Source organism: Grammomys surdaster, unplaced genomic scaffold (assembly GCF_004785775.1).
Source record: "Grammomys surdaster isolate TR1022 unplaced genomic scaffold, NIH_TR_1.0 62, whole genome shotgun sequence".
Lineage (NCBI taxonomy): Eukaryota > Metazoa > Chordata > Mammalia > Rodentia > Muridae > Grammomys > Grammomys surdaster.
This window is the reverse complement of record NW_021604564.1, coordinates 24,478,560-24,492,509: the sequence shown is the minus strand read 5'-3', so window position 1 is coordinate 24,492,509 and position 13,950 is coordinate 24,478,560. Positions and strand designations below refer to the sequence as shown.

Below are 13,950 nucleotides of genomic sequence, written 5' to 3'. Positions count from 1 at the left end.
TTTAAAGCTAGCCTCACAAGACTGAACTCATGCCTGATACCTTTACCTGAGACAAAAACCTGTTGCTGGCTAGGTCACAGGCCTGGAAGGAAAATCTTATACTGCTTTTCAGCTAAATGAAGGAGATAAACTGTTACTCAGTTCTTATCTAGACCTACAGATGGGGGTTTATCTCCACACTTTTCAGAGAAGCTTCTTTTACAGTATAGAGCAATTAAGAGACCTACAACTTGTCAATATGTGAAGATATCTGTCTTCCTTCCTTCCTTCCTTCCTTCCTTCCTTCCTTCCTTCCTTCCTTCCTTCCTTCCTTCCATCCACCCACCCACCCATCATCTATGTCACATCCCAGCAGTTCAGGAATCATGATGGAAAAGAAGTCTCAGAGAGACTACATGAGTTAGAGGCAGATGTCTGCAGCAAAAATTTGCCAGATTTGTCATAGTTGTGATAAATGCACAAAACCTGCACAAGATTAAGTCAGTCAGAATTCAAGCATGGAGAGGGAGGGGCTCTTCAAGTACTACCACCTGCAAGGAGCGATTAGTTAACTCGTGGCTGCTGGAGAATCAGTCTCTTCAGGGATGCAGCCTGAAAGGCTACCCAGACTCCAGCAGATTGTCCTACACCCATGCTCACTAAATGGACTCAGTGGGTTTAAAACACTTGTACAAAAGAGTTGGTAAGAAATAGTCCTGGGAGGATAGGGGAGAAACTGGAGGGAGTGCATTTGATCAAATGTATTATATTCATGTATGAAATTCTCAAACAGTAAAAAAATTGCTTCCCACAGTATTATTTTATAGAACTGATTGAAAATAATAATAATATCCACATCCTATTAGCTCAGGATCGATAATGAATAAAGTGCACTTTGCTAAGTCCCATTCACTTAAACACACAAGAACAGAAACTATACATATCTTAGTTTAAATTCACTGTTTAATTTTAGTCCGCATATTGACTTAACTCATGAAAAAAAAAGTTGCTCTAACTTCTCCTAAGAGTTTTAGAAAAAGAATGTAAAGAAACTTATGATAGCTTATAGCCCTCTGTTTCAATGTTTTTCCACAGAGACCCAAGACTTGGTGTTAGTATACATGTATGACAGGCCTATTGCTGACTTTAGGCCTATGGCTGATTTTAGGTCTTGGGTCTCTGTGGAAAAACATTGAAACAGATGGCTATAAGCTATTATAAACAGGCAGCTTTTGTGGAAATTTACAAGCCTGAGTAGCCATAGACCTTGTAAATAGGTAGCCTTGGCAGATAATACCAACTTAGATAAGGACAAGTGAATCATAGACAGAGTCATAGTGACCTGTCTCCTGAACCTTCACCCAGCCCATACCATGTTCTGAAAGATATCTGTATTCTCCCCCGATCACCCACACTCCGGTGTCATCCCCTTCCCCACGAGGCAGGCCTTTCTGTGTTTATAACCCCTGTGTGAATAGGTAAAAATTATGATTTGATTAAAAAAATAAATAAAAAAGAAACTTATGAAACAAGACTATGTGAAATTCAGCACTGACAATCTGGTATCCACCTTAAGCAAATTTTTACTGTGCTTTCCCAACATTAGTCTTGATGTCAACAATTATTTCCCTCCGAATTCTACATTGTTTTGTTCATTATAACTGATTTCTGATTAACAACAGCTTAGTGTCATACAGGGTTCAGCTCTGTCTAGGATGCTAAGTATCTACCTTTTCTTTCTTGTCTATACTTTGATTGGAGTCTAGTAATTTAATAGTTTCTTTGGTCTTTACCTTTGCCATTCAGAACTTTCAAGATTTCTTTTTTATAAGCACGACTCCACAAGTAGTAATAATTTAGTTTATATTTATGTGGGAAACTACTCCAAGTAGGATTTTTTTGTTATTTGCTCTGAAAGAAAGTATTTCCCTTTTGTTTCTATGACTTCTGTTATCCTGACCACTACAAGAAACTATGTGAAGAGTTCCTAAGAGTTATTTTTTCCTTTGAGTAAGACCATTTATTTTAAATAATTGTCACTGAAATATATCTGGCCCAAGCAGCAGGAAAATGTTCTACTCCATTATGCCATCTTGTAGCCTCACAAAATTCCATAAAATAGTTTATCCCTACTAGCTTAACATTCTTTTACCCACCAAACTTTAAAATCTTGCACATTTTGAATGTAGTTGGTTTCACAACTCTGAAAAAATGAGAGTCTCCTACAAAACCTTGGAAATAGCATCTAACCCTTCTCCTTAGAGAAATGTTTGACACAGGGTGTCTCTATGAAGCCAGACTTGTTTGAACTTTGGATCCTCCTGCTTCAGTCTTCTACAGTGCTAGGATTATGTGCACATTCCACTATATTCAGCTTGAAGACATCTTTTGTTGGCTAGCTGTAAGCCAGCTCCACTTCAACAAAAATGTTCTATGGTGTGCTTATAGGTAAAGTTAGTGTGTGTGTCTGTGTGTGTCCTGCATGAGAGCTGGGGCAAAAAGGCTCATTACAATAGTTTTGAACTTGCTTTATTATCAATACAGAATACAAAATCTAATGTTCAGAGATTTCTTTTTCTAAGATATACTTACGCTAGCAAGACTAAACGTTAGCAAATAACCCAACCTATACTCTTCAAATAGTTTGACAGTGTCACTAAGTCATTATCAGCTTTTCAACTGTCATACCGCACAATTTCTAAAAGATGGGATTACTGATGTACTAAGGAAACTGAACTTCAAAAACATTTTCTCAGATTTCACATTATATGGTGTTTATCACAAGTGTAAAAATTTTTAAACAGAAGTAACATACAATATCTATAATAAAATGCCTCACTATATGATTCTGGGTTTAAGTGAGAAGACCATTTTTTGTCCTGACTTTTAATACTAAAATCTTGAAAAAAAATCTTTTCTTTATTGTAGAACAAATACTGTAAGAGACACTGACAGCAGTAACACACTATCAAAATATATACAAATGGCAGCAATGTAATTTTCATGTTTTTTTACATTAGAAATATGCATTTCTCAACTTAATCTCCTGATGAACTACCTCCAACATCAATGTTGAGGAACTCTTTGATTTTATCATATAACACCAAGACCAAAGCACCTCCTGTACCACGAAGGATGTTGGAGAAGGCACCACGGAAGAATGCAGCACCTCCTTCATGATTGTATATTTTCAGAAAGCAGTCTATGGTTCCTTTATATTGCTTTTCAGATTCTCCACTCTATGTTAAAAAGACAAATAATTTTCTATTAGTTTATTATCTTTTTAGGACATTTTAGGACATCAGTACTATAGATGAAAACTAATACTATGTTGAGTTACTGAGAATATAGTTAATACTGCACGGAGGGAGTGGAGAGTGTTCACACTTTTCAGAATCATTTGAAAACTGACCATACATCATTTGACAAATGTTACAAGGTGACATGACATAAATCACAGCTTAGTCTTACCACATGTCAATTAACTGAAAGACTCAGAACAAAATTAACACTAGGAAAAAATGTATGTTCAGAGATTAGGAAATTTTTTATTTTGAAGGAAAACTTGGAAAACTGAAGAATGAACTCTAAGACTCATTAAATTAAATCTGGGCTAATTAACATTAGGAATAGACTGATGAACTTTAAAAGTTTTTTTAAAGAACATAAACATTAAAAAGTAAGAAAAGCTAGGTGCTGGTGGTGCAAGGCACTAATCCCAGCACTTGCAGAAGCACAGAGGCAGAGAGGCAGAGAAGCAGAGAGGCAGAAGAGGTGGATCTGAGGTCTTGAAAAACTCAAAATCCAATTACCCCACCACCACCCCAAGTAAGAACAAGTAAATAAGCCTAAGTCATAAAAGATGTAGGAAACAACAGAGCATATGATGAGGGCTCAGGGCTTGTAAGTGTGACGGCTTGACTTCAGATTCCCCAAATCCACTTAAAGCCTGAAATCTTAGGGCACACCTGTAATTCTACTGCTCCTACAGTAAGATGGGAGGTGGGGACTAGAGGTTCCTGGGAGCTTAAGGACCAGCTAACCTAGTACTGGCAGGTAAACCTGAGACCCTGTGTTAAGCAAAGTACAAAGTGAGGCCTGACACCTGAGGTTGCTCTATGACCTTCACAATAATGCACACACACACACACACACACACACACACACACACACACACACACGACTGCATAAACACGAACACACAAAGATATTTTTAAGTTAAAAGATAATGAAAATAAAACATGTAGAGTTTAAATCAAAGTTACATCTTTGAAACACTTGGGGAATTCTCTGTAAGCCAGTTTCAGAGAAGAGTAAGAATGGTTCCAAACTGTTAGACTGTCAAGGAGAATGCGGATGCAGAGGAGTAGAGACTTAGAGTAACATACAACCAACTTCATGATAATTATTTTTAAAACTCAGAAAGCAGAAAAGTAATGCTATCAAAAACATAATTTATAATTTCCAGAGAAATAAATCCTAGAACTACAGAATTAGTGCCTCAGAAATGCAAGGAAAGTTGCATATGCCATGGTTTCCCCTCAAGAGTTTCCTCAGACTTTTCTTTTGGGAAGCTGCATCTGATCACCTTAGGCAGTGTACATTCCCTGATTTTCTGCACATTTCTTTTTAGCCCTTAATTGTGTGTCTTCAATACTGCATTATGAGTTTGAGTATAGGTCCTGGCATTTTTGTATCACCAGAACTTAGTGTAGATTAAGCATTCAAATGTTTACTGAAGAAATGGATGTATCATGAAAGAGATGGAATATATAAAATTTACACAATTATGTTTGGAACATGAGATATTATAAATACTTTTTAAACTTTGGAGTTCAAAATTACATACTTTATATCAAAATATAGCCAACAGGAAATTATTATGCTAATAGCCTATAATTGAGTTCCTTGAGGTAATTTTTCAGCTAGGATGGATATACTCAAGGATGAAGAGATTCCTCAATGCTTAGAACACTTGCTGATCTTTCAAAGGTCCTAAGTTTGATTTCCAGAACTCACATGGTAGCTCACGGCCATCTATAAGTTCAGTTCCTGGGTATCAAATACACTCTCCTAGTCTCCTTGGGCACACAGGTGGTGCACATACATACACAAAATCAAAACACCCATACACATCAAATAACAATAATTATTCCACAAGTGTAAAAAGATGAATATATTCATCCAGTCTCTATCATCCCTCCACACTCCCAGGAATGCAGGAGTAGAAAGGCATTTTTGTTTTCACAGCAGAAAGGAAGAGCTGTGCTGGCTGCTGGCTCTTTTACAGTAGGAAACAAACAGTTTCAGCAAAAAGGTCTCTGAAACTGAAAAACATCACATTTGTGTTTGTAAGATAGACTTAGTCAGTTAAACTTACAAATACATTACCTGCATCATCATACGTCTTCTAACTGTGTCAAAGGGATAGGAGAGTATTCCAGAACAGGTAGTCACGATTTGAGCAATGATAAAAGAGACAAGAAATGGGGTTTCCTTTGGCTTTGGCAATAAGCCCTAGGAGAAAAATGTTATCAAGTAAGCAATAATCTTATTTTCCAAAGTTATCTTAAATTCTTAATTTAAACAAAGGATAGTTTTATACATATATAAGAAGAGATGGAATAATATTTAATGTGCAATTAAAAACAAACAAACAAACAACTGGAACTGAGAAAGAAGGCCAGTAGTGCCTACCTATCAAGCAGAGGCCCTGGATTTGGTATCCAGATTCCTTTAGGGACATGTTACAGTGATTAATTAAGAGCAAAGATGTTTTGCTTGTCATTTAATGAATATGTTTCATAACAGTTGTTAGGACCATGAAGTTGCAGAGCACTTGGTAAGGTTTCTAGAACTAAGTAACAGTTCAAACATGGCAGCCATTAATATAATCTGTCTTTTTCCTGCATTAAAAAGTGCTATAAAAGTCTGAACTCAAAAGGAGAACTACAAAGGAACCTGGAAAATACCACACAGAGTCAATCAGCAGTCAGAGCTTGAACCAAGCCGCATTCAATTGACCCTTCCTAGTTCCCACATCAATTATCTGCATATAAAGTGATAACAAAATTAACATAAATCAGAAACAGTTAAAACATGTCTTTTTATCTGCTAAAGATATGGAGGCCAAACCAGGACGATTTCTGTGACATCCTGTGTATGATGAAAAAATCTTAAATGCTTCATTGTTGACAAAATGATCATGTAAAGTCAATCATAATAATTATAACTTAACTAATTATGGCAGTGATTAATTAATAAAATTTCTTTTCTCCTATTTTATCATTCATTTTGTTTTATGTATCTAGTTATATATTAAAATACACTGATTAGAGTAAAAAGAAGAAACCATTACACCCATTAAAGTCATTCAATTACCTTAACAGTGTCATAAGCTCCAAAATAAGAGGCTCGGTAAACAATGATACCCTGAACAGAGACACCAAACCCTTGGTACAGACCAATAATTCCATCTGACTTGGCTATTTTCATAATGCAGTCACCCAAACCTGTGAACTGTCGTTGCTCAGGACCTAAAATAAAGCATTGAAAACTATTAGGTAATATTTATATCAAACATCTTAGTCAAAGCAGTTAAACATTTTAAAGATTCAAATGATATAAAATTTCTAATTAAAGGACACAAATAATCTCCTCATTCATTCAAGGAAGGTTTCAAAAAGTATTTCAAAAGAAATTACATGAAACTATTAAACTCTTACAAAAGTAATTTAGGCAATTTGACTTGGTATTTCAACCAAATTGTCAGAAATTATGAAAAAATACTTAGGAGGAAACAAAGGCAATCTCCAGAGTGAGAATTGTTTATCAACCAGAGAAGAGAAGAATCACCATAAACAATGGCAACAGAAGGATCTATGATTTAAAAAAAATTTACAAGCAAGCTTTGGGTTCACTATTGTTCAATACCCATTTCCATTTATTTTCTCTAATTTAAAGAGAAAGAAAAAAGTAGTTACTCTAACCCTGATGACTACATATCTGGTGCAGAATAAATTCTGTAGACTAGAGACTAGAAAGACAGCTCAGTAGTTAAAAAGGTGTTTGCTGTTCTTCCAGAGGATATGAGTTCAATTCCCAGCACTTAGGCTAGATGGGTCACAAGTGTCTGCAATTAAATTTCAAAGAATCCAACACTCTCTTCTGGTCTCTACCAGCATTTGAATACACATGGCATTCACCCACACAGACAAATACACGTAATTAAATCTCGAAAAACTTGTATGTGGTAACAATGTTGGCACACAACTGGTTCAAAGTACAAAGAAATAGTTAATGCTTATAAAAACTCTGTACCACGTTTAATCTCAGCACTCAGGAGGCAGAGGCAGGCAGATCTCTGAATTCTAGGCCAGCCTGATCTACAGAGTGAGCTTCAGGATAGCTAGGTCTACACAGAGAAACCCTGTCTCAGAAAGAAAAACACCTCCCCCCCAACCAAAACAAAAACCAAAAACTCTGTACCTTTTCCAATATCAACACCTAATCGGGTTCTGGCAAAATCTAGTGGATATACCACACATAAGGATGTTGCTCCGGCAGCCCCTCCAGAAGCCAGGTTTGCTAGAAACCACCTCCAGAACTAAAACACAAATTTCAAAAGCATTAAACTATAGAACCTAACTGTTCAACATGCTAATGAACTAATTTTCGCAAAGGCTAAAACAAAGGCCAAGATTTGTAAGATGCTCTTATAAACATCTATAACAATATGCAAAACATTTTCCTCATATCCATGTATTCTCTCCCCCATCCCACTTCCATGCATCAAGGACACTTCCCAGGACAGCATCAAGGGCTAATGGGAAAAGAACAGATTATCTAAATTGGAACTGTTAAGGAAAAATGCAGGGCAGAAGGTCTTCGTAACCAGTAAGAGCAATGTGAAATATTCAAGTCATATTCAGTCTCCTGCTACTCTCAGTGCTAGTATTTCTAGCGTTCGTTTTAAGTCTTGAACAGTTTGAAACTCCTAACTTTATCCTCTCCTAGCAAACAGTTGTTTCATGCTTTCACATCTACTTCTTTTATGAAGCATCTCATCTCGAGCCTTGTAAAGCTCGATGGCCATAGCTTCTTCCTATCAACATCTTATGTCAAAGAACTAAAGGACCAAACCAAAATGTGTCGCTGCAACCAGACTTTTATTTTAAAATTGTACTTAAATTTTTCCACTGTAGTTATTTATATATACTTACATTCCTACAGATTTAACTCTTGAGGCCAAGATTATTTTTATTTAATACATTTAGTTACAATTCACACTTCATACAACTTCTCCTTGAATACAATTCAACAAGTCAACACTTTTAAAATATGTTTGTCACCTCCAAAGAAATCCTATATTCTTTATAAGTCAGTCTACATCCTCCCTAACTCTTGAGCCCCAGGAACTTACTTATTTTAGCTCTATAGTGCCAATTATAGAGATTTCGTATGAACAAATTAACACAGAATACAGAATTATCTGTAGTAGTTTTGTTTTCATTTGATAATGCTTTCGAAGTGGATTCATGTAGCAACATCTACTACTACACTTCATCCTGTTTAACTGCAAATGATAGTGTTATATGGATGATACATCTGTCAATCAATTGTTTCCATTGGCTGCATGCCAAACCCTTAGGTCATCTAGCTTTTCACAGAACAAGTCATGGGATTTTGCCCAGAGACATATATTCAATAAATAATTTTTCTAATGAAATACATAGGTAACACCATTGATTATTTTCCAACTCTGATGGCTCCTTTTAAGTGAAATGTATCTGTACTACTGTGTAACATGTTACATAATCACAGGCAGATAGTTAACCGGATCAAGAGACTGCATATGACACTGGGGCAACTGACTCATGAAAATCTGGCAGAAAAACATGAGCTAGTCTAGACTTTCTTAGGGATCAGACATAAGACATTGGAGAGTCTATTTAGTTATTAGTAAGAGTAGAAATGGAAACATTACATTTTTGATACCTGATATTTTTTTGAGGTTTTTTAAAAGCTAGAGATAGACTTGTTTCCAGACAGGAGGAAAATCACATATTTTCAAAGACACACAAGTAGTGTTTCAGGTAGTGCTGACATACTATGGATCCCAAATTAAGATACTCTGACCTAAAGAAAGGCCATCAAAAATCACTGTGATATTAACCTTATATTACAAACATATAAGTTATGTACATAACTATCTAACTTATCTATTCACCACTAAAATAGGGGAGCAGTATTGAGGAAGACAAAATGCACCCATGAAAAGCAGGTAAGAAGACTCCCATGGGAGGCGACCCAGGAAAGAAAGGGCAAGTGGTTTTTGTCCCTTGAGAGGCCATCTGCTTAAGTCCAAGTGCCACTTATCACCCCTTTTTCCTGATCAAATTCAAGTGAACCTACACTTCTTATTACCAGTCAACCAAACATGACACAGAACATAAAAACTTATAACCTGCATCTTAAATTCTAGTAAATCTGTTTCTTCTTTCATGAATAATAAAGAAGGTAGAGTACTGACTTGGGGTGGATTATATCTATTTTATTATTCAAAACAAACTTATGGAAATATGGTAGGCAAATATAAGGGGAAAGGGAAGAAGACTGTTCAGGCAGAATAATGATCTTGAATTTATATAACTACACCTTCAAAACTATATCAAATATGGAACTAAACAACCCAGTAAAAGTTTCAATTATTATGCTGCTAATTTAAGATTTGACAATATTGTACTTTCATCCTCTTATATTTAGGTCATTCCATTCTAGTCAGCAAAGGTATTTAATATTTCAGTCTCCTTAAGACTTGCTTTGTTACTTAACATAAAAATTCTCCTATTCTGAAAATATTCCATATACACTTGAGAAGAGTATTAATTTTACTGTGTTGGATAGAATGCCATGTATTTTTTCGATTTTTATTATTTTTACAATTATTTTATTATTTTTACCAGAGTACTTTCACTTCAAATAAGTCATTATAAAAAATACAAATTCAATAGTTTCTTAGAAAATTTTAGATATATTGAAACATAATTACCTGTTTTTCTTTATTAACACCAGACATGAAAAGTTGTTTGTATTTGTCCTTAAAAGCGAAGTTTAAGGCTTGTGTTGGAAAGTATCGAATAACATTTGCCAAATTGCCACGCCAATAACTTAAAAATCCTACAGAAGTAAACACATAAATCCATTTTGCATTAGTAAAGAATTTTCTAAAACACATTTCTACTGAAGGAAGAAAATTCAGCATTATCTATGTGGCCCATCCCAATTTTGTTCACTTTAGGACAGGAAATCTCAAGAACGTAACAAAAGAAGTCATTAGCTAAACAAATACAGCAAGAGTCACTGAGGAAAAAGCAGAGCTCACTAGTAACCTCTGGCCTCATCCCCAAACCTTGATGCCAATTCCTATAGTAATAAAGCTGTTATCTGTGAGTACACTAGACCAAACAAATCTACTACTACTGGATCCACCTACTGAATTATACACATAGCCATGAGAAGTAAAGTGAGGTAATAAACTATGCTACGTTCTGGAACCAAGTTGCAAGAGGGCTGGAATTTACCAAAAGAGGAGAGGAGGAATGTTGGGTGCAGTAAGAGGAGCTGGTCCATTTTATTTGAAAGTAGTCTCTCCTGGTCTGTTGAAATAAATAATTTCCACACCTTAATTCTCCAAGTACTTCCCAACCTTCATGATTCATTCACCATGTGCTTAAAATGCAAAGTTCTCCTTATATTCCAGAGCCCCTCTAGAGTATGACAGTTAACTCTCCCAAAGTCTTGATTATTTTCAGGAGATGTCAAAGTGTCAAGTGGTTTGTGCACTTTTGAATAAGGTATCTCTAGTCTCAATTTGGAGAGTGCCCCAAATCAGACCTTTAAAAATAAACATTCAAAAAAACAAAACAAAACAGTGATCTCATAAAATGAAATGTTTATTTATTCCAGACTTGAAAATGAGGAGAATGGAAAATGCAAATTAAAGCCACAGTTATTTTGTATTTGCTAGCTATATTCAAAAAGATAAAAGTATTAGTAAGTACATAGAGAAAAAGATGAATCATTGTATAATATACGGGATTCTCTCCAAAACTCAAAGCAGAAGTACCATAGGGCCTACAATCCCACTACTTAGTACTTACAAAGAGGAACTAAAATTAGGATGCTGAAGATGTCTGCCTTTCTATGTGAAAGCACTACACACAACAGCCAACATACAGGATGCCTAAGCATTCATCAACAGATAAAGAAAATGAAGAATATATACACAACAGAATCATTGTTCCTTAAAAGAAAGTCCTAGCATTTCCAACTACATTTATAAACATGAGGATATTATGCTAAGTGAAATAGGAAGGCACAAAAAGAAAAATGTCACATATTATCACTTATATGTAGAATCTAAAAACATCTAACAGAAGTAGACAGAATGGTGGGTCCCACAGGCTGGGCAGGGGCGTGTTTGGGGGTAAGTAGGGTAAAGTGAGAAGTTGGTTACATGAGGTGAGGAGGTTTTGGATATCTAACACAAAGTATGGAGACTTTTAAAAGTTATTATTTTTTTAAGACAGGGTTTCTTTGTGTAACCTCCAATGTCCTTGAACTTGCTCTGTAGACCAGAGTGGCCTTGAACTCACAGAGATCTGCCTCTGTATCCCCCTCTCTCCTTTAAAGAAATGTGACAAACTCTGTTAAAGTAAGCAAATAGCTCCCATTGGGATGGGAGGGGTCCCAGAACTAAATCTACAGGATGGCGACTATTGTTAATAATACTGGTATCTTCAAGCTTCCTAAAAAAGTAGACCATAAACATTCTGAAAAAATATAAAATGATTTAGTTATATGTGGTGATGAATATGTTAGTTTGCTTGATTGTGGTAAGAGAACTGAATTAGCCAGAGCCAGGCTGACTCCATGACAGGCTGAAAACTGGCAGTTTGGGAGATTAGGCCTAAGTTTCTGTTTCCCAGAAATGAGAACCTGGATCCGGGAACCTGTGGTCAGCCAATATAAGGATACCTTGTCATCTGGCCGGAAGCAAAAGATAGGTAGCTAGAATGAGTAAATGACCACCCTGCAAAGTCTCAGAGCCCCAATTACAGTCAGATCCCTAGAGATAGAGCTAACCAACAAGGTTAAAAGGGCACATACTGCTCCTTGGAATTCCCCTTGCTGACAATAAAAGCTGGGCCTCCAAATCCACCAGGTTCTCCATTCCCAAATGGGAAGACCCCTGCATGCAGGAAATTCTGCTGAATAAATGTTCTTTATTGTTGCATCTTATTTGAGTCTGGAGTATAATTCTTCAGCAAATCTCCAACCCTTACAATGGTTATCAAGATAACATACATATATAAACACATTCTCCTATATATGATAAATTCATAATATTTTTACCAGACCCCTTCAAGAAAGCTAGAAAAATAAATTTTGAGGAAACATTAACAGGAAAAATACTAATTTGTTAGATACTTCTTTTAACTCGTTTACCACCAATACTAACCCATTTAAGAGTAGTATTTTCCCACCTTTCCAGATGAAGTATTAGGTTAAACAGCTTCTAGGGCACAGGGAATTTATTCAGCATAATTTGTAACTATATAGAATTAGAACTGAAACACAAGCAATCTGAGAAAATACCTTATGTGTCTAAAAACACTTTGGCCATGCATATGCTCACTACACTAAGGCGGCCAATTTCCAGGTGTGGCAGTGCACATCTTTAACTCTAACATTTGAGGCCATCCAGAATTACACACAGATAGGGTCTAAATAAGGGCTGGGGGCAACTGTCAAATGGAAGTAAAATAAAAAAATTTAAACATTAGGAATTTGAGCAAATAATAGGGGAGTTATTTCTTCTATTGAGAATTGTGCTAAATTACTGATGATGGTAGCAAATCTAATTTTTGGACTATTTTTAGTGGTATTTAAATTCTTATTAGTTAAGAAAACACTTTCAAAAACAGAGCTACACATTTGTTTTTTCAGAGTCTGGTCTCCATAAAAGAAAAATCAGCCCCACACCTGGTCCTTTTGGCTGGAGCAGACACCTAGCTGGTCTGCTCCTGTGGAGACACCATATCCTGAGCCATCCTAGAGGAACCACTGCAATAAGAGCAGCAGGATTTCAGGATCCCAGAGGCGGCCTGAGTCCCAGGAGTTCTTCCACCCAGGAGCTTAGGATCACAGGATCATAGAGACATCTGAACTCTGAGGAGTTCTGACACAGCAAGATAACTGGAAAGACAGGCTCCTGTCAGAGATAGTAAGTGCAGGTAGCACTAGAGTTAACCAGATGGTCAAAGGCAAGCACAAGAACATAGGCAAGGGAAATCAAAGTTACTTGGCATCATCAGAACCCAGTTCTCCCACCATTGCAAGCCCTGATACCCCACCACACAGGAAAGGCAGGAGTCACAATTAAAGTCACTTCTCATGATGATGATAGAAGATTTTTAACAAGGATATAAGTAACTTCCTTAAAGAAGTACAGGAGAACACAGGTAAACAGGTAGAAACCCTTAAAGAGGAAACACAAAAATCCCTTAAAGAATTGCAAGAAAACACAACCAAACAGGTAAAGGAATAGAACAAAACCATCTAAAAATGGAAGTAAATCTCAAAAAAAGATAAAGGGAATAAAGGAATAAAGGAGTTAAAAGGAATAAAGAAATCTCAAAAGGAGACTACCCTGGAGACAGAAAACCAGGAAAGAGATCAGGAGTCATAGACGCAAGTATCACAAACAGAATACAAGAGATAGAAGAAAGAATCTCATGTGCAGAAGACACCATGGAAAACATTGACACAATTGTCAAAGAAAATGCAAAATGCAAAGAGCTCCTAACCGACAACATCCAGGAAATCCAGGACACAATGAGAAGACCAAACCTAAGGATATTAGGTATAGATGAGAGTGAAGATTCCCAACTTAAAGGGCCAGTAAAT

The 13,950-nt window shown here is 36.2% G+C and overlaps 1 protein-coding gene across 1 annotated transcript in view; it reads right to left on the bottom strand.

Annotated features, from left to right (window-relative positions):
- Positions 1-1,989: 1,989 nt before the first annotated feature.
- The window catches only part of Slc25a31 (solute carrier family 25 member 31), a 14,882-nt gene continuing 2,921 nt past the window's right edge, over positions 1,990-13,950 (bottom strand). The window contains exons 2-6 of the mRNA XM_028762264.1: positions 10,031-10,158; positions 7,468-7,585; positions 6,361-6,515; positions 5,371-5,496; positions 1,990-3,218 (exon numbers count right to left, since the gene is read on the bottom strand). Of these exons, the coding sequence (XP_028618097.1) occupies positions 3,018-3,218; positions 5,371-5,496; positions 6,361-6,515; positions 7,468-7,585; positions 10,031-10,158 (728 nt within the window). The 3' untranslated portion in view covers positions 1,990-3,017. The remainder of the gene's footprint in view (positions 3,219-5,370; positions 5,497-6,360; positions 6,516-7,467; positions 7,586-10,030; positions 10,159-13,950) is intronic.